General features: G+C 41.2%; 2 protein-coding genes across 2 annotated transcripts; one reads left to right on the top strand and one right to left on the bottom strand.

The window, feature by feature from the left end:
- Positions 1–360: 360 nt before the first annotated feature.
- On the bottom strand, positions 361–3,625 carry LOC104241014 (uncharacterized). Its single transcript, XM_009795913.2, has 2 exons — positions 3,199–3,625; positions 361–2,004 (listed from the first exon to the last, which is right to left on the bottom strand). The coding sequence occupies exons 1-2, from the start codon at positions 3,241–3,243 to the stop codon at positions 694–696; spliced, it is 1,356 nt and encodes a 451-aa protein (XP_009794215.1). The 5' UTR covers positions 3,244–3,625; the 3' UTR covers positions 361–693.
- Positions 3,626–13,077: 9,452 nt separating this feature from the next.
- Positions 13,078–13,888, top strand: LOC138881211 (uncharacterized). Its single transcript, XM_070161420.1, has 3 exons — positions 13,078–13,377; positions 13,474–13,702; positions 13,848–13,888. Exons 1-3 carry the CDS (start codon positions 13,078–13,080, stop codon positions 13,886–13,888), a joined length of 570 nt encoding a protein of 189 aa, XP_070017521.1.
- The last annotated feature ends 5,667 nt before the right edge of the window (positions 13,889–19,555 follow it).

Here is a 19,555-nt window from a genome sequence, read left to right as displayed (position 1 = left end):
CGTAAAGTTCTCCCCCTAAACACAACTCTCAAATCCCATATGGCTACATTGTGAATGCTACTGAATGAGAAGGACGAATCTCCAATTTATAGAACTCCAAAGTTTTTCTACAAGAAAAGGGACTACCAAATATGAAAGAATTATATTTTCCTTCTAGGAAAAGAAAAACCCAATTATGGTAAATATGTTGTACTTTCCTTCCTGAGATAGGAAAACCAATTATGGTAAGAAAATCTGGACAAACACCTAACACACTCAATCTCATATTATCATCTATATAGTATGTTGTATTTATGGGATCCAAAACAACATCAAAACATCAAGATGCCCACAAAACCATAAAACAATAATAATGATTAATGACAAATAATAATAAAACTAATATTCATAAATGTGACAGTTCTTTATGTACATCACCATCCAATTAATTGAATAAGTTCTTCCACGATTAGACAAATCGAATGCAGAGATCAAATAAGAAGAAATCAAGAAAACCACCCTTTCTAGTTTGGAAGATTAAAAAAAGCACAACTATGGTATACCTAGGATAATAACTAAAACTTGCAGCAAACAGAAGTGGAAGTAGAAATATAGCAGGACCCCTGATGACAGAAAACAAGAATGAAAAATCACACAACAAATAAAGTTATGATGCTGTCTGTTTTTTCTTGGTTTCACTGCTGCTGATGTCTTTTATTTGGCTGTAACTTCATTTTTTGTTTCAGATTTGGAGCTTGGAGACTTTCCTATGATTGCTTTCTTAGCCTTCACAAGAGACTGCTTCATCTTGGAAATAAGGTTGTTTGATTGCTTTGTCTTGGGTGGAACTTCTTCTTTAAAAGCTTCTTCCAAAGTTTTCCTTTCTTCACCATCCTTAGCAGCATCTGTTTTTACCTTTTGCTCCAACTTTGGTTCAACTTCTCCAGCAGTTTCTTCTTCTACTTTTGTTTCTGTCTCAGGCTTCTGAGACTCTTCAACTGATTTTTCAGTAACAGTAGCAGTGGTCTCATTCACTTTCTTCTCAACTTCAGTAGCTTCATGGACTTCTGTGGTAAGATTTATCTCATCCTTCTTGTTTCGATTCTCAGAAATTAGTTCAATGCCTCTAGGAGCAATCTCAACTTCTGGGGCTTTTTCAGGAAGTTCACATGTTTCAACTTCCTTTGCTTCAGTTACAACACTTTTCTTCTCATCTTCTTGATTAGTTTTCACATCTTTTGTATCATTAATCTCTTCAACCTTTCCCACCTCCTCCTTCAATAGTACATCAGTTATAGCCTCTGTATTTTCAGGCTTAGTCTCAGCAGGTTCTTGCTCAATCTTCTCACTAACTTCTGGTTGTTCAGCCAGTTTGTCCTCTACATTAGCAACAATTCTTTCCTTATTTTGTTCTGCTTCTGAAACTTCTTCTTCTTCTTCTTTTGCCACAGCTTTCTGTGGTTCATTGGCCTGTAATTCTTCTATCGTTGGTTTGTCCTGCAGCTCTTTCTCAGATTCTTTCTGTGGAATTTCAACCTTTTCAGATTCTAATTCACCTTTGACAACATCAACTGCTTCTTCTGGAACACTATCAGCTTCAGGTTCAGGGGCGGATTCCTTGTTTAATACTACAACTTCTTCTCTTGTAACATCCGAAGCCGGAGTCTCAACATGCTTGTTAACTTCTTCAGTAGCAGTGATTGCTGGTGCTTGTTGTTCAGTTTTAGGCGTCTCGACCTCATCAGTTTTCTTTACCTCCTCTATTGTTGGCTTCTCATCCTCATCAGCTTTCTTTTTTATTTCTTCGATAACAGTTTGTGCTGGTTCTTCTACTTTCGGTTTCTCTTCCTCATCACTCTTCTTCTTTATCTCTTCAATTGCTGGAGTTACACTCTCTATATTTATGTTTTCTACTGATTCAGCAGAAGACAACACTTGACTTGGAGAGTCCTCTTTAGGTTTCACTTCATTGTCCTTCGGAGAGTCCATTGTCTTAACCTCTTCATGCACTTCCTTCTCAACTTGCTGTTGTAAACATGAGAGCAAGAATTAAACAGAACAAAGAGAAGTACCAACCAAGAAAAGTAGCAATCTTTTAAAAAGTTGAATCAACAGACTACAAGAGAAAAAGAAGGTAAAAAGATGAGAAAGTTCAAGCACACAAGGCTTTCACTTTAAAAGTGTGGCAGCTTGTTCTTTTGTGCCTTGGTAGTGTGGAACAAGATTTGATAAAACATAAAGCTATCGGAAAAGGAAAAGAGCAATTTAAAGGGATAGGCTATTTCCTAGTAAGCTATAACTAAGATTGTCACTCAGAGAAAGCACAGTAGGAAAAGATGCTCCATCCTCTTATTTGAACTCCCATATTTTTAGTGTGCACCTAGGTCATAAACGACAAAGCAAATCAAGTCTACACCTCGACTATTCTAACTCGTACCTATTTTCTTCTACCAACACAGGTATCGATCAAGTAACTATGTTTGCTGGGATGTAAACCCAGATACTACCATAATTTTTACTCACTTCATTTCCGCTAGGCCAAACCCATGGTGCCATCTCGTTAAAACTCTTTAGACTTCATTTTTCTTTTAATTCTGTTACGATACAGATGGCAATTTCATTATTTTCACAAAAGAATTCACTTTTCTGCTTGAGGATGCTTAGTACTCCCTCTGGAAAATAATTTTTTCTTTTTTACCATGATACCCATATTAATTGATGCATATTTTATTGGATTTGAGAAAATGATTTAAGATAAGTAATAAATACTGTAGGTATAACAAAAAAAATTTTTTGTCTGATATCGTAAAGTGACAGGTAAAAATCAAAATTTATTTTTAATATGCATGTCAACTATGGAGTGAAATGGAGGAAGTATAAGTTATATCCTTCCCAAGTAAGAATTCTTATTTTTCTTTGACACATTAGCTTCTGCTAATTAATATGTCACTGGTGAAAAAGTAAAAACAAGTACTCCGCGGTGCCCTAACAGTCCCCTCTCTGTTCCTTTATTTCATTTCCTATGACTAGCTTTTATGATGTCTACAGTTTGATTCTCTCTAATACAACTAAACACAGAGGACTAAATAGGAAAAAGGGAATAACATCAGAAGTTTCACAGAGCTTTAAACATATGCAATTATCAAATAACAAGACAAAGAAGAAAAACAAATATTCATCTGGAAAATTTAATAGAAGGAAGAGGGATTCACTGAATACCTCAAGGGCAGTAGGATGATCTGATGATACAGTCTCAGTAGCCATGGATGAAGATGATTGATCAAGCAAGAACTCAAAGGAAGAAGCAATTATTATGATACTTGTAAGTTAAGCTAAATAAACAGATTCAAAGAAGTAAAGAAAAAGGGTGGACAAGTAAGTAAAGGAATGATATGGTTGGAAACAACTCAAAAAGGGTCTCAAAACAAGCTGGAGAAAGTAAACCACACTCACAAAAATCTACCTTACAGCAACCCCATCTCACCTTTTCATGCATACAGAAAATAAAGAAAACAGGGTGGACTCATCAGCATTTGATGGATGATCTGTCAGCATTTGGTGGAATTACTAACTAATCCATCAAGATTCAATTTTTAAATACTATATATGGAAAGAGATTTTAACACTTGGAAAAGCCATTAGGCCCATTAAATCTGAATAAGATTATGAGAATATGAAAATGAAGTTAGTGTTGTCAAGTTAGGGACTGTCAATGCCACTGAGACAAAAATGATTGATGAGGACCATTCAAGAGGTTTATAACGGCGTAATATCATTTTTGCAAACTGTTGTCTACTTTGTCCGGTTGTGGATAGTTTCCCTACTGAAACATAAAGAATATATTTTCCAGGCCTAAGGTCGTTTTCAGTGCCATGCCATCTTCCATAAAAGAAGAAGAACAATTGCATTGGCGGTGACTATGTCTAGTTGCATTTTTTCGACAATCAACTGTGGCATAACAAGCCGTCAACCAGTCCATGTCCATAATAGCATCAAAATTCAACATCTCTAGCTCAACTAGGTCGGCTGAGGTCTAACGACCACAAACTGTCACAAACTGTCACTGTACAACCTTGGTAAACCCGTCTAGTAATAATTGATTCTCCGACCAGGATACCGCAAAAGGATCACTTAATATTTCAGGCACTATGCCCATCTTCCCCGCGACAAAGGGGTAATACACGACAAAGTAGATCATGGGTCTATCAAGGCATAAGCATCGTGAGTGCAAATGGTCAACATACCTGTCACATGGTCTGGTGAAGACTCTTGGTCATGTCGACCCGCTAAAGCATAACTACGATTCCGGTTACCACCTGAACTGGAACCTCTACTTCTGTCTCTACCTCTACCACCCGAAGACTGAGACTCGCGCCCTGAAGGATGCACAGACATAGATGATCCTGTTGCTGAATTCACTGGTTGTGCCATACCCCCAGAATTTCTATTTGGGCAATCTCGCATCATATGCCCCGGATGTCCACATTTATAACAGGCATTGGAACCAGCTCGGCATTGGCCCAAGTGTCCTCTACCACATATGTTACACCACGGAAGAAATGACCGTGTCTGCACTAAACCTCACTGTCGCTGCAAACCCGATGCCCATGAGCTCTTACCTGGTCTTGACTGAGTATATCGGCCATGCCTGTAACCCTTTAACTGAGGTGGTAGAGGCCTAGGTGGCCGTTCGAAGTACTGGGGCCTATAACTACCCTGAGACTGCTCCTGAGACCTGGAAAATCTCATCCTCTTATGCTGCCCGAATTTAGTCCTCTCAGTACCCTGCTGCCGATGCCTACCTCTTTCTATATTCTAGGTGAATGCCTGAATCTGGGAAATATCCATACTATCCTGCAATGCAGCGGCGGTACATGCCTTGGTCAACTCTGGGGCCAATCCTACTATAAACCTGTAGATCCTGTCCCGCATAGTAGCAACTATGGATGGAACATATCTAGCCAATGAGTCAAAATGGAGACTATACTCTCGAACACTCATATTGCCCTGCTTGAGGGCTAGAAACTGATCGACTCGAGCCTGTCGGATCTTCCGCAGTAAGTACTGGTCAAGGAAGGCATCTGAAAAATTCTTCCAAATAGCTGGAGGTGCATCACGTCCCCTGGACCTCTCTCATCCCTCGTACCAAAGGATGGCTATATCTCGAAGTTGAAAAGATGCTAACTCAACTGCCTATTTCTCCGTGGCATGCATAACTCGAAAGATCCTATGAAGCTGATTTATGAAAGTTGCGGGTCCTCCCTCTGATCTGTCCCCGTGAACTCTGGGGGACTCAAAGCAATAAAATCTCGGACCCTTGAAATCCCAAACCCCTTAGAAGATCCTGCACTAGCGGATGCCCTGGCCTGTTGCTGGGTAGATACCAATTGTGTCAACAAATGCACTGCACTTCTCAAGTCCTGATCTAATGGAAGCGGAGGGGAAAGTGGATGTGCGGGCTCCCTAGGAATCTCCTCAGGTGGTGGAGGCGCCTGTAATGGCTGAGTAGGGGTCTCTCCCTCGGCCTCAGATTGGGCCCCATCTACTGGGGGTACCTTGCTAGTCCCCTCACCTACTGATGTATCTCTCATTTGGCTAGCCGTAGTCTTCCTAGTCACCGTCATCTGTGCTTGCAAACGCCAACACGTAAGTTTAACTAAAATTTCCTATAACTCAGTTCTACAACACGATTTAGATTTGAAAGAAGGATAACCAACTCCTAAATGCCCTGTAGTCCCCAGCTTATATAATGTGGTGCACAACACATCTATAAACAAGACCCTACTAGACACGGCTTGTAGACTCCCTGGACAGAAATGCTCTGATACCACTTCTGTCATGCCCCGAACCTGGGGGAAGGGGGGTGCAAGATCGGAGCCCGGTGCCTCACCTATCCTTGCGTACCAACTTGCGACTAAGGGACTCTGAACATATAATGTCATACTTTGGCCATGGGGCCACATTGTAAGACAATTTGCGAAGTAAAATATAAAACTAAACGTAAACTAACGCTGACTAAACATCAATATAAAGCTGGGCCAACAACGCCATCATATCTACTACAGCTGACAAACCAACAAAATATACATACTAGGCCTACAAGCCCAACATACTTCACTAAATAACAAGATATGTCTACAAACCTTTACTGATGGATGTACTATGATCGGAATAGGGCCCCGACCTACACATAACCTATATACATATATACATAAAATGTACAAAACTCTAGACCCGGCAACTCTGAAGGACATGAAGCTTACCGATAAAGCTAAACTCGGGAAACACCTACTGAGGAGGTCTACCCGTCTGTCTATCTGAACCTGTACGCATGAAATGCAGTGTCCCCAGGAAAAGGGACGTTGTTACAAAATAATGTACCGAGTATGCAAGGCAATAAAATAACTGAAAGCTGAAACTGAACTGATAGTATAATAACTAAAAGTAACTGGGAGTCAAAGATGATCTGGAGATATACTTACCCGCTGATACTGACTCAACTCTCTTAATATAGTAAATCAAATAACTTTCCGGCCATATAAGGCTCGGTATATATAACTGCTCTACAATAGTAGGCTCACTCATAGGCACTGGACCATACTAGGCGTTGTATCTCGGACAACTGGGCTCGCTAATATAGGCGTTCGACCATAATAGGCTCGGTATATAACTTACCATCTGATCAAAGGTTGCCCAGTAGGGGCCTGCCCACCAATTATAGCTCAATGGTGGTGAAAATACTAACTCTGTGTGTGTGTGTGTGTGTGTGTGTGTGTGTGTGTATATACCCTCTGCTCTCTTGACTAGAAGAAAACAATACTCAATTGAATATAAAGTCCCGATAAGAGAGAATAGTGTAACTTATGAGACTAGGATAATGTATATAAATTCGGGAGTATGAACTTCTCTTTATGTCTTGTTATCAAACACATGTAGTTACGGGATCATGCCAAAATGAAGATAAGGTTTAGCCTTAACATACCTAGAGTAGGAAAAAATCCGTATGATATTCTTGAGAAGGATTGCATCGTACTCCCTTAGAATTGCAAAATCTCGTTGTTATTACGCAGTGCAATTTCGTATGAATTCCTTACTAATCAAAGAACTCCCGTTTCTATTGTAATATGGAGTCTCATATGAATTTCCAAATCTCCTCCAAATGAATTTTGATATCCATTCAAGACAAAATGTAGGGATGACTAATACAAACTCCCCTTTCTACGTGTTTGCAAGGGATGGCTAAGTGTAGTATCTGTGTGCCCTCTTAATTTGATTACCTAAATTTAAGAGTCACTTATTAAATCTTCCTCCACTTTCTGCCATGTGGGGGGCTTTGTCCTACCTAAAAATATCGACAAATCCTTAATTACATGGTTAATCTCCCATTAAACCAATAATTAACCAATTACCCACATAATTAAGAATTATCTTAAATTAATTAAAATACTAATCATTTTTAATATACTATATACATCATACTATCATGGTCATATGGTACCTTGTATGGCAATAGTCCATAAATACCGGATATTATAGCTCAGATCGTATTTTATCCTAAATCGACAACCTTCAATAAAACTCATTTTCTTTGATTCGTTCACCCTTTATATTTCACCGTAGTGATATATTGGATCGGCCTGCCCCCGTAGTGATATATTGGATCGGGCTGCGCGCCGCAACGATATAACACTTGGGCTGTAGGAGCCCCTCCGGAATCTGTACACCCCCAGTGAGCGTAGTCGACTATATATATATATTACGGATTGGGCTGCACGCCACAGAGATATTTATTATGATATATCTATTAAGCGGGAGTGCTGAGTGTGAGTACTGATTGATGAGAGTTGAGTCACGAGTGACTGAGAGGCTTGCCCGAGGGGCTATACTTATGAGTAATACTTTGCCCGAGGGGCTTGTTTATCAAATTTTCTATTTTCACTCCTTTTTATACTGAGCCTCTACTGAAAAATGTTGAATAAATGTTTTAAAGGATTTTCATTTAAACTGGAGTTTTTACGAGATAATTGGTTATTGAAATGCAGATTTTGACTTTGACATTTCTCTTGAGATTCTTGATAAAGTATGCATATGGTTTTTAAATGCTTTTCACTGTTCTTAAACTTTATTTACTTTGGTTACTTACTGAGTTGGGGTACTCACATTCTCCCTGCACCTTGTGTGCAGATCCAGGTGCTCGAGCATCAGAGTGAGAGCTTTCAGCAGCTTCTGTGTATTTCCGGAGTTAGCAAGGTAGCTGCGCGGCGTTCGCAGCCCTACCTTTCTCCTTCCTATCATAGTACTTTATATTTCAGGCTTATTTTGTATTAAGCAGATAGTGTTGAGTTGTACTTAGTGGCTCATGACTAGTGACACGAGATTTAGGTTGTGTTGATGTATTTACGTATTTGTTTCCGCGTATTTCTTTTGATATCTTAAAAATGAAAGATTTGAGACTTAATTTGTTTAGAAAAATGATTTTTTCAAAAGATTTTCATATTGTTCGTATTGTTTTGGCTGGCCTAGTAGTGTGATAGGTGCCATCACGACCAGGGTGTTTGGGGTCGTGACAAGTTGGTATCAGAGCCTAGGTTACATAGGTCTCACAGGTCATGAACTGGTTTAGTAGAGTCTCGCAGATCGGTACAGAGATGTTTGTACTTATCCTCGGGAGGCTGCAGAACCTTTAGGAAAAACTTCACATTCTTGAAATTCCTGTCGTGCGAATCTGTTGATTTTGGTACTAAACTTCTATTATTCTATTCTCTCACAGATGGTGAGGATACATGCTACCGGCCAGAACGGACGACCACCAGTGCCACCAGTTGGGGCCACGAAAGGCCGAGGTTGCAGTCGAGGCCATTGTAGGGGAGAGGGTATGGCCTGCATAGCATCTTGGGAAGCACTTGTAGATCCACCAGCCGCCCCAGTTCATGATCAGGTCCCAGTTGCGGACGCTCCAGCAGAACCAACTCAGGCACCGGCTATGCCGATTGTTATTCGAGGCCTTCATGAGTCCCTAGCCCAGATTCTATCAGTGTGCACTGGTCTGGCTCAAGCGATCTCAGTTACTATGGCCACAGCTACTTCTCAGGCCGGGAGAGGCACTTAGACTCTCGCTGCTCACACATCTGAGCAGGTTGTGCAGGGATTTCAGACACTGGGGGCACCTCCAGCCTAGCCGGTGCACCAGCCCAGGATTATGTTGTACCAGTTATGCCCGACAAAGAGTAGCGTCAATTGGAAAGGTTTGGTAAACTTCAGCCTATGACTTTCAGTGGTGCAGAGGGCGAGGATGCCTAGGGTTTCTTAGACAAATGTCAGAGGATGCTTCGGACCGCGAGTATTTTGGAAACCAGTAGTGTCTCGTTCACTACTTTCCAATTTTCAGGAGATGCCTTTACTTGGTGGGAGGCCTATGAGAGGCATAGGCCTGTTGATGCAGCACCCCTTACTTGGAAGTAGTTTTTCACTCTCCTTTTGGAGAAGTATGCGCCACAGTCTTATAGAGAGGAGTTGCGCAGGCAGTTCAAGCAATTGCGTCAGGATGATATGATTATGATGCAGTACAAGATGAGATTTTAAGAATTAGCTCATTATGCCATTTGGTTGGTTCCTACAGATAGAGAGAGGATCAGGAGTTTCATGGATGGCCTCACATATCAGCTTCAAATTCTCATGACTAGAGAGAGGGTGTCAGGTGCTACGTTTGAGTAGGTTGTTGATATTGCTCGAGAGATTGAGTCAGCTCGTCCCCAAGAGTGAGATGAGAGGGAGGCAAGAGGTCTCGAGGATCTGGTAGTTTTGGTGGTGCTCCATTGAGAGGCCAATTTCAGCACGGCAGAGGCCGCCCATTTAGACAAGCCTAGTTGGCTCGCCCAATTCATCATGGGGCATCATCGGGCCATGGTTCTCACAGTTCTTATCAGGTCCATTCATCACTTGGTGCCCTTCCAGCCCAAATTTCATCCCGTACTCCAGCAGTTCAGGGCTCTTCTGTATCAAGTTCTTCTACCAGTCATCCCGGTTCCAGGGATTCCCTTCAGTCCCCGTCTCCAGCACCAGGGAGTTGTTATGAGTGTGGAGAGTTTGGGCATGTGAGGAGGCAGTGTCCTCGTCTTCTTGGGGGTCCAGCTCAGCAGAGGAGTCAGCCCTCGACTTCAGCTCTAGTTACTTCACCACCCGCCCAGGCAGCTAGGGGCGGGGGTCGGTAAGCTAGGGGTCGCCCTAAAAGGGAAGGTCGATCCGGTGGTGGTCAGGACTATTTCTATGCACTCCCAGCTAGACCAGATGTTATTGCTTCAGATGCCGTGATTAGAGGTATTGTCTTAGTTTGCCACAAAGATGCCTCTATGTTATTTGATCCGGGTTCCACTTTTTCATATGTGTTATCATAATTTGCTTTTTATTTGGATACGCCACATGAGTCTCTTGTTTCATCTGTTCATGTATCTACCCCAGTGGGCGATACTATTGTTGTGGATCGTGTATACCGGTCATTTGTGGTGACTATTGGGGGTCTGGAGACACGAGTTGACCTTTTGTTGCTTTGTATGGTGGACTTTGATGTAATATTAGGCATGGATTGGCTATTTTCGTGCTATGCTATATTGGACTGTCATGCTAAGATAGTGATGTTGGCTATGCTGGGTGTGCCACGGATTGAGTGGTGAGGTTCGATTGATTTTGTCCCCAGTAGGGTGATTTCATTTCTGAAGGCCCAGCAGATGGTTAGGAAAGGTTGTCTCTCATACTTAGCTTTTGTGAGGGATGTCAGTGTAGAGACTCCTAGTATTGATTCTGTTCCAGTAGTGAGGGATTTTCCCAACGTGTTTCCTGCAGACCTGACGTGCATGCCACCAGACATGGATATTGACTTTGGTATTAATTTGGTGCCAGGCACTCAGCCTATTTAGATTCTACCATATCGTATGGCACCGATGGAGTTGAAAGAGCAGCTTCATGAACTCCTTGATAATGGGTTTATTCAGCCTAGTGTTTTGCCTTAGGGTGCGCCTATTCTATTTGTGAATAAGAAGGATGGCACGATGAGGATGTGCATTTATTACAGGAAGTTGAACAAAGTTACAATCAAGAACTAGTATCTTTTGCCTCGTATTTATAATCTATTTGACCAGCTTCAGGGAGCGAGAGTGTTCTCCAATTGATCTCCAGTCAGGGTATCACCAGTTGAAGATCAGGGACTCGGATATTCTTAAGACAGCCTTTAGGACCTGATATGGTCATTATGAGTTCCTTGTAATGTCTTTTAGGCTGACCAATGCCCCAACAACGTTCATGCATTTGATGAACAACATGTTTTAGCCTTATATCGACTCATTCGTTATTGTATTCATTGATGATATTCTGGTATACTCGCATAGTTAGGAGGAGCATGTGGAGCATTTGAGAGTTGTATTGCAGAGATTGAGGGAGAAGAAACTTTATGCAAAGTTCTCCAAGTGTGAGTTTTGGCTCAGTTCAGTGGCTTTCTTGGGGCATGTAGTGTCCAATGAGGGTATTAAGGTTGATCCGAAGAAGATAAAGGCGGTTTAGAGTTGGCCCAGACCATCCTCAACCATAAAGATTTGTAGCTTTCTTGGTTTGGCGGGCTATTAACGTCGTTTCGTTAAGCGATTTTCATCTATAGCATCACCCTTGGCCAAAACGACTCAAAAGGGTGCTCCATTCAGGTGGTTGGATGAGTGTGAGGCAAGCTTTCAGAAGCTCAAGACTACCTTGATCACAACTCCAGTGTTAGTTTTGCCATCAGCTTCAGTTCATATACAATGTATTGTGATACTTCGAGAGTTGGTATTGGGTGTGTGTTGATGCAGGAGGCTAGAGTGATTGCTTATACTTCTCGTCAGTTGAAGCCCCATGAGAAGAACTACCCCGTTCATGATCTAGAGTTGGCTGCCATTGTTCATGCATTGAAAATTTGGAGGCATTATCTGTATGGTGTGCCTTGTGAGGTTTTTACTAATCATCGTAGCCTCTAACACTTGTTCAAGCAGAAAGATTTCAATTTGAGGCAGCGGAGATAGTTGTAGCTGCTAAAGTATTATGATATCACTATCTTATACCATCCAGGGAAGGCCAATATAGTGGCCGATGCCTTGAGTAGGAAGGCGGTGAGTATGAGCAGTTTGGTATATATTCTTGTTGGGGAGAGACCTCTTGCAGTTGATGTTTAAGCCTTGGACAATCGGTTCGTGAGGTTGGATATTTCGGAGCTTAGTCGGGTATTAACTTGTGTAATTTCTCGGTCTTCCTTGTTTGATCGCATCAGAGAGCGCCATTATGATGATCCTCATTTGCTTGTCCTCAAGGACAGAGTTCAGAACGATGATGCTAGAGATGTGACTATTGATGGGGTATTGAGGATGCATGGCCGGATAGGTATTGAGGATGCAGGGCTGGATATATGTGCCCAATGTAGATGGGCTTTGAGAGTTGATTCTGGAGGAGGCCCATAGCTCATGGTATTCCATCCATCCAGGTGTCGCGAAGATGTATCAGGATTTGAGGCAACACTATTGGTGGAGGAGAATGAAGAAAGATATTGTGGGATTTTTAGCTCAGTGTCTCAATTGTCAGCAGGTGAACTATAAGCATCAGAGACCGGGTGGCTTGCTTTAGTGGTTAGATATTCCAGAGTGGAAGTGGGAGCAGATCACCATGAATTTCATAGTTGGGCTCCCACGGACTTTGATGAAGTTTGATGCCATTTGGGTGATTGTGGATCGACTGATCAAGTCCGCACACTTTATTCCTATGTGTACTACCTATTCATTGGAGCGGTTAGCAGAGATTTATATTCGAGAGATTGTTCGCTTGCATGGTGTCCCAGTTTCTATCATTTCAGATAGAGGTACTCAATTCACTTCGTAGTTCTGGAGGACCGTATAGAGAGAGTTGGGTACTCAGGTTGAGTTGAGCACAACTTTTCACCCTCAGACGAACGGGTAGTCCAAGCGCACTATTCAGATATTGGAGGACATGTTGCGCGCTTGTGTCATTGACTTTGGAGGGTCATAGGATTGGTTTCTACCGCTCGCGGAGTTTGCTTATAACAACATTTTTCAGTTGAGTATTCAAATGGCTCTATATGAGGGTTTATATGGGACACGGTGTAGATCTCCAGTTGGTTGGTTTGAGCTGGGTGAGGCTAGGCTTTTGGCTAAAGACTTAGTGCAAGATACTTTGGACAAGATGAAGGTGATTCAGGAGCAGCTTCGTAAAACGCAATTAAGACAAAAGAGTTATGCTGATAGGAAGGTCCTTGATGTGTCTTACATGGTTGGGGAGAAGGTTCTACTAAGGGTTTCACCCACGAAGGGTGTTATGAGATTTTGGAAGAAGGGTAAATTGAGTCCTTGGTTCATTGGGCCTTTCGAGGTACTTCGAAGGATTGCGGAGGTGGCTTATGAGCTTGCTTTGCCACCCAGCTTGTCGAGTGTACATCTGGTATTTCATGTTTCTATGCTCCGGAAGTATATTGGCAATCCGTCTCATGTCTTGGATTTCAGCACGGTTCAATTAGATGGTGATTTGACTTATGATGCGGAGCCTGTGGCTATTTTGGAGCGGCATGTCCGAAAGATGAGATCAAAGGATATAGCTTCAGTGAAAGTGCAGTGGAGAGGCCGGCCTATGGAGGAGGCTATCTGGGAGACCGAGGGGGAGATGCGGAGAAGGTATCCTCACCTATTTGAGGTTTCAGGTATGTTTCTTGACTCGTTCGAGGACGAACGTTTGTTTAAGAGGGGGAGGATGTAACGACCCGACCGGTCGTTTCATGAGATATCGCTCTGTTTCCCCAATTTTTGCTTCTTTGTGTCTTTTTCAACTGTATTATGTGGTATCAGGTTTGTTGGTTCGGTTTCAGAATAGTTTGGGAGAGGTATGAGACACTTAGTCTCTTTTAGTAAGCGTAAGATCGAAAAGTCAATCAGATGTTGACTTATATGAAAAGGTCTCGGATGTGAATTCCGATGGTTCGGATAGCTTCGTTAGGTGATTTGGGACTGAGGGGCGTGATCAGAATGTATTTTGGAGCTTCGTGGTAGATTTAGGCTTGAATTGGCGAAGTTGGCAATTTAGCATTTTCCGGGAGGCAGTTGAAATTTTGATATCGGGGTCGCAATGGAATTACGGAGATTGGAGTAGGTCCGTTGTGTCATTTGTAACGTGTGTGCAAAATTTCGGGTTATTCAAATGGGGTTTGAGAGACTTTTCGATCGTTGCGGAATTCGGAAGATTTGGAATCCTTAAGCTTAAATACGATGGTAATTTGATATTTTGATGTTGTTTGGAGCGTTTTAAAGTTTGGAACAAGTTTGAATGATGTTATGGTATATGTTGGCATGTTTGGTCGAGGTCCCGAGGGCCTCGCATGAGTTTCGAATGGTGAACAGATCATTTTTGGACTAGAAGAGATGGCAGATTTTTTGGTATTTTATTGCAGAGAAATCCTTCTTCGCGTTCGCGAAGGGATGTTGAGTAAGGCAGGTGAGTTGCTCTTCACCTTTGTGATGTAGGTCCCACGTTCGCGAAGGGTGAGGCAGAGTGTGTATCGCGAACATGTGAGTGGAGTCGCGTTTGCAAAGAAGAAAGTTGGTACAGCTAGGACCCCAGGAGTTTGTTCATCTCGTTCGCGTGGAAGGGGTCGCGTTCGCGAAAGCCTTTGCAGCTAAAGCTTCGCGTTCGCGAGAAGGAGCTTGTGTTTTCAAAAGAGGAAAATTGAGCAGTGGAATTTTTGTGCTTCGTGAACGTGAGGCTTTGACCGCGTTCGCGAAGAAGGGAACACCTGGGCAGAATGTATAAAAACCCATCTCCGCGATTGTTAGCCCATTTCTCACCGTTTTTGAATGGTTTTGAAGCTTTTTAGAGGGATTGAAGAGGGATTCAAAGGGAAACATGTTGAGGTAAGGTTTTTGATCTCAATACTCGATTCTATGGTGATTTCTAACTAATTAGACATAAAATTAGTGGGATTTAAAGCCTAAAATTGGAGAATTAGGGCTTGAAATTGGAGAGTGTAAATTGGGGATTTGAGGTACCATTTGAGGTCCGATATTGATGTTCTTGGTATGTATGGACTCGTGGGAGGATAAGGATTCCATTGATGTTATTTTTATCGGATTCCGAGATGTGGGCCCGGGGGTCGAGTTTGACCAATATCGAGATTTTTGATGTAACTTAATTATTTTCGCGTGGGCTTTGTTCCCTTAGTGTATATTGATGTTATGATTCTGATTTTGGATAGATTCGAGGCGAGTTGAGAGGAAAGGGAATTGCGGAGTAGGATTTCATCTGGTTTGAGATAAGTAACAATTGTAAATCTAGACCTGAGGGTATGAAACCCCGGAATTTCGTACTGTTTTGATAAATGAGGTGACACATATGCTAGGTGATGGGCGTGTACGCGTGCACCCGTAGGGATTGTGACTTGGTACGTCCCGTGGAGACTATATAGTTGCATATTTTGATGAACTTTATATGATATCCATGTGTTTTAGAAATAAATCTGTTAATTGGACTGAATGCCATGTTTGGGGCCTTGTGCCGAACTGTTTGGACCCTTAGGTGTATTTTACTACTTTTCTCACACTATTTTGAATTGAAAGCATATCCTCAGTTATGATATTACCTGGCTATTGTTGATTCAGTTTCATTACCCTACTTTCAAATATATGAAAATTGTTTGGGCTGAGTTCCCTAATTTTCACCGAAATGCCCGAGTGGCTGTGAGGTGGATGACTGAGAGAGAGGTCGAGGACTTTATGGTGAGGATTATATACATACATACATACACACACACACACACACACACACACACACACATATATATATATATATATAGATCGGGCTGCACGCCACAGTGATATTTATATATATGGATCGGGCTGCACGCCGCAACGATATATTGGATCGGGCTGCGCGCCACAACGATATAACGCTTGGGCTGTAGGAGCCCCTCCAGAGTCTGTACACCCCCAGTGAGCGTAGTCGACTATATATATTATGGATCGGGCTGCATGCCACAACATTATTTATTATGATATATCTATTGAGCGGGAGTGCTGAGTGTGAGTACTGATTGGCGAGAGTTGAGTCACGAGTGACTGAGAGGCTTGCCCGAGGGTCTATACTTTTGAGTGATACTTTGCCCGAGGGGCTTGTTATGAGATTTTCTGTTTTCACTCTTCTTTTATACTGAGCCTCTACTGAAAAATGTTGAATAAATGTTTTAAAGGATTTTTATTGAAACTCGAGTTTTTACGAGATAATTGGTTATTGAACTACAGATTTTGACTTTGATATTTCTTTTGAGATTCTTGATAAAGTATGCATATGGTTTTTAAATTCTAGTCACTGCTCTCAGACTTTATTTACTTTGTTTACTTACTGAGTTGACGTACTTACATTACTCCCTGCATCTTATGTGCAGATCTAGGCGACCGAGCATCAGAGTGAGAGCTTTCAGCACCTTCTGTGTATTTCCAGAGTTAGCAAGGTAGCTGCACGACATTCGCAGCCCTGCCTTTCTCCTTCCTATCCTAGTACTTTATATTTCAGACTTATTTTGTATTAAGCAGATAGTGTTGAGTTGTATTTAGTGGCTCATGACTAGTGATACCAGATTTGGGCTGTGTTGATGTATTTACATACTTTTTTCCACATATTTCTTTTGATATCTTAAAAATGAAAGATTTGAGACTTAATCTGTTTAGAAAAATGACTTTTTCAAAATATCTTCATATTGTTCGTGTTGTTTTGGCTGGCCTAGTACTGTGATAGACGCCATCTGTCGTGACCCTTTTTTCCTCGCGGAGTTCAGGTTTCGACATTTTGGGACAACTTCTTTCCGTTCGGAATCAGGTATGAGATTTGAAGAGTCACTACCTAACGATTTAAGATGCGTTAGGGCACCTAAAGCAAATAACTCATGAACTAGTTTACATTACCAGAGATTGGGTAAGGGCTCGAAATTACCTTGAGGGGAAGGTGTTAGGTATCCCTTGAGGTCCACAACGGTGGGTCCCGGCCAAACTCAATTTAAGCAAATTAGTCTTATAAGCAGATAAACAAACATATATTACTTTTAAAACGAGGAGTAAAAGGGGGTCCTAAGTTTTTTAGCCTATAGGATCACTTCTGTACAATACTTGGTAATTGTCTCCAAGTTGGGGCGCTACACAGAGCATTAGCGCACAGGTCATCTCTTCCTTTTACTACCCAATTACCCTCCCCTTTTTGATTTTTACCTAAGCGTTCTAATAACATCTAGTACGTACCTCTATGCGTACACTACCCGTCCCTTATCTCTGGCCCTGGAGGTGTTTAGGACCTCTGTTTAAGGCGGTTCTAGACTCACCTATGTCTTTTAAAAGGAGAAAACTAAGCGACAGACAAAACTCAAATAGGACTATCATATAAGGAAGCAATTAATTGGGCTCATGCTAACCTCCACAAATAGACAAACAAATGCACGATGTTCAAACAAATGATTTTAGGATCCTATAGCAGGATATCTAGTAAGCATAAATAAAATATACAACAGTTTTATTGATTTTGTTAACACTCTGAATCCGGGCATATTTCAAACAAGCAATCACAGTTTTAGACCCATAATTTTAGTTAACCAATAGGTTTTCCTAAGTGATAGTCGGGCAGAACCCTATAGATATGGCATCTCAGCTGTTAATTAACTACTAATTTTTAACAGGCGGATTTTATCTTTAAATCCTATAGGCATGCTTTCTAAGTGCTGAAACAGGTTTTGAAACCTTATAGGCATGATACCTAAATGCAAAAACTGATTTTTGAAATCCTATAGGCATGATATATAAATGGAGGAACTGATTTTGAAAACCTATAAGCATGGTTTCTACATGCAGAAACTGCTTTTTTAGACCTTATAGGCATGATTTCTATTAATCCCAGTTAGGCAGAATTCTTAAGCACATCGCCAGAAAAATTGGTTAATCAAACGGATAGAACCTTATGGGCATGGTCTATAGTGCACGCTGAGTTTAAAATACATATAGATCCTATAAGCAGAATTTCTAAGATGCAAAGTATGAAAATTAAGCATAATGAGGTAAACCCTATAACATGGTTTCTAATGCATATAAATACCATCACAATCACCTATGGGCATAGTTTCTACCCGAACCCCAACAAAGATATACAAATCCCTTCCTAATTTTTTACTAAGTAACCCCATATCTATTTTACAAAGATTGTTATTACAGGCCAATACAAATGAATTACATAATGAAAATTACTATACTATAGGGAGCCTTGGCAGGCCCAAAATCAACCTGGAAGCCAGGCCTTCAATCAGATCTGGAGTGCACCAATAGTCCATATTACCAAATGGGCTTCTGGTTTGTCAAAGTTTCCAAGGGCCTCAGGGACCCCGGGAAATGCTCACACCAGAACTTTTTCAAAGAAATAGTTTTTGTAAACAAGTTTGGAAAAGCTAGCCCCAACGTGTCAGAGTTCGGAAGAGTCTCATGGACTCCTAGGCAGTGCTCACACTGGAAGGGAAAGACCTTAGATATCTAAGAGGAGGAGTTGAAAATAGTATATAAAAATAGGAGGCAGTTTTAGGAAAAAAAATTGGATTTTTAGAAGTGAATAGAAACAGGTCACAAGATCGAAAACTACAAACAGAACCACATTTAACAGATTGAGTCCAGACATGAATTCCAGTAGTTACAATCACTAGGAACGCTGGAATTCTAGACAAAATAGAGTCACAATGAAGTCAAATAAGGCTTCACATGGTTGGAATTGACTTAGTCCATTAACTATAACTAGGTGAGCATATAGACATGTATTAAATAGAGAAATGTGCTGAAATCAAAATGACTAATCAAACTACTATACAGAACAGGGTGGAGCAGTGGGAATTATACATGCTAGTTTCAGAATAGGTAAACCAGTATCATGGGCAAAATTGGGACATGCTATCATATAGAACAGGACATGACTTAAGTCATGATGGTTAAGAGAAATATAGGGCATGACAGAAGCATGTTGGAACACTAACCACATAGACACACAGGACAAATAGGTAACAAGACTAAAGAATACTGGAAGCATATAATAAACATGGATATGTTGAGGTTCAGAGTGAACTAATCATATAAGTTATGGAGAATAGAAACTGAGGCATAGTAGTTGAGAAGGAGATGGCTAGGAGACAAGTATCAAAGCAGAAGTATGTCGCGCCATATAGCACATAGAAGAGATTATGATAACAGAAATAGGGGCATACCAGTTAAGATATAGCAAACAGGAAGGTGAAGGCAAGTTGAATCCAATAGTCTAGCCTTGGCTTTCAGCCGGCTAGACAATGCAACAAATGCAAGTAACAGAAAGAATTACAATGGAGAGTGTGTGTGAATAAAAGTTTGTGTGTGTGTTTTTGTATCTTTCTGAGTGTGTTCGCGTGTTTGGAAGAAATAAAAATGGAGTTTATATAGCGCTTAGCAGAGTAAAGCAATAAGGCAAAGAATAATAGAGTTCACAAATAAGGTATATAAATAAAATCAGCCAGTTG

The sequence above is a fragment of the Nicotiana sylvestris genome, chromosome 11, assembly GCF_000393655.2.
Source record: "Nicotiana sylvestris chromosome 11, ASM39365v2, whole genome shotgun sequence".
Lineage (NCBI taxonomy): Eukaryota > Viridiplantae > Streptophyta > Magnoliopsida > Solanales > Solanaceae > Nicotiana > Nicotiana sylvestris.
The sequence above is the reverse complement of the archived record's forward strand: the minus strand, read 5'-3'. Positions and strand labels throughout refer to the sequence as shown.

Excerpts from the sequence above, each read along its gene's own strand:
- LOC138881211 (XM_070161420.1), top strand. The coding sequence starts at position 13,078 with ATGGCTCTATATGAGGGTTTATATGGGACACGGTGTAGATCTCCAGTT. Across the intron at positions 13,378-13,473 it reads GGTTCATTGGGCCTTTCGAG|TATATTGGCAATCCGTCTCA; the intron begins GTACTTCGAAGG and ends ATGCTCCGGAAG. Across the intron at positions 13,703-13,847 it reads TCACCTATTTGAGGTTTCAG|GTTTGTTGGTTCGGTTTCAG; the intron begins GTATGTTTCTTG and ends ATGTGGTATCAG.
- LOC104241014 (XM_009795913.2), bottom strand. The coding sequence starts at position 3,243 with ATGGCTACTGAGACTGTATCATCAGATCATCCTACTGCCCTTGAG. Across the intron at positions 2,005-3,198 it reads ATCATCCTACTGCCCTTGAG|CAAGTTGAGAAGGAAGTGCA; the intron begins GTATTCAGTGAA and ends TGTTTACAACAG.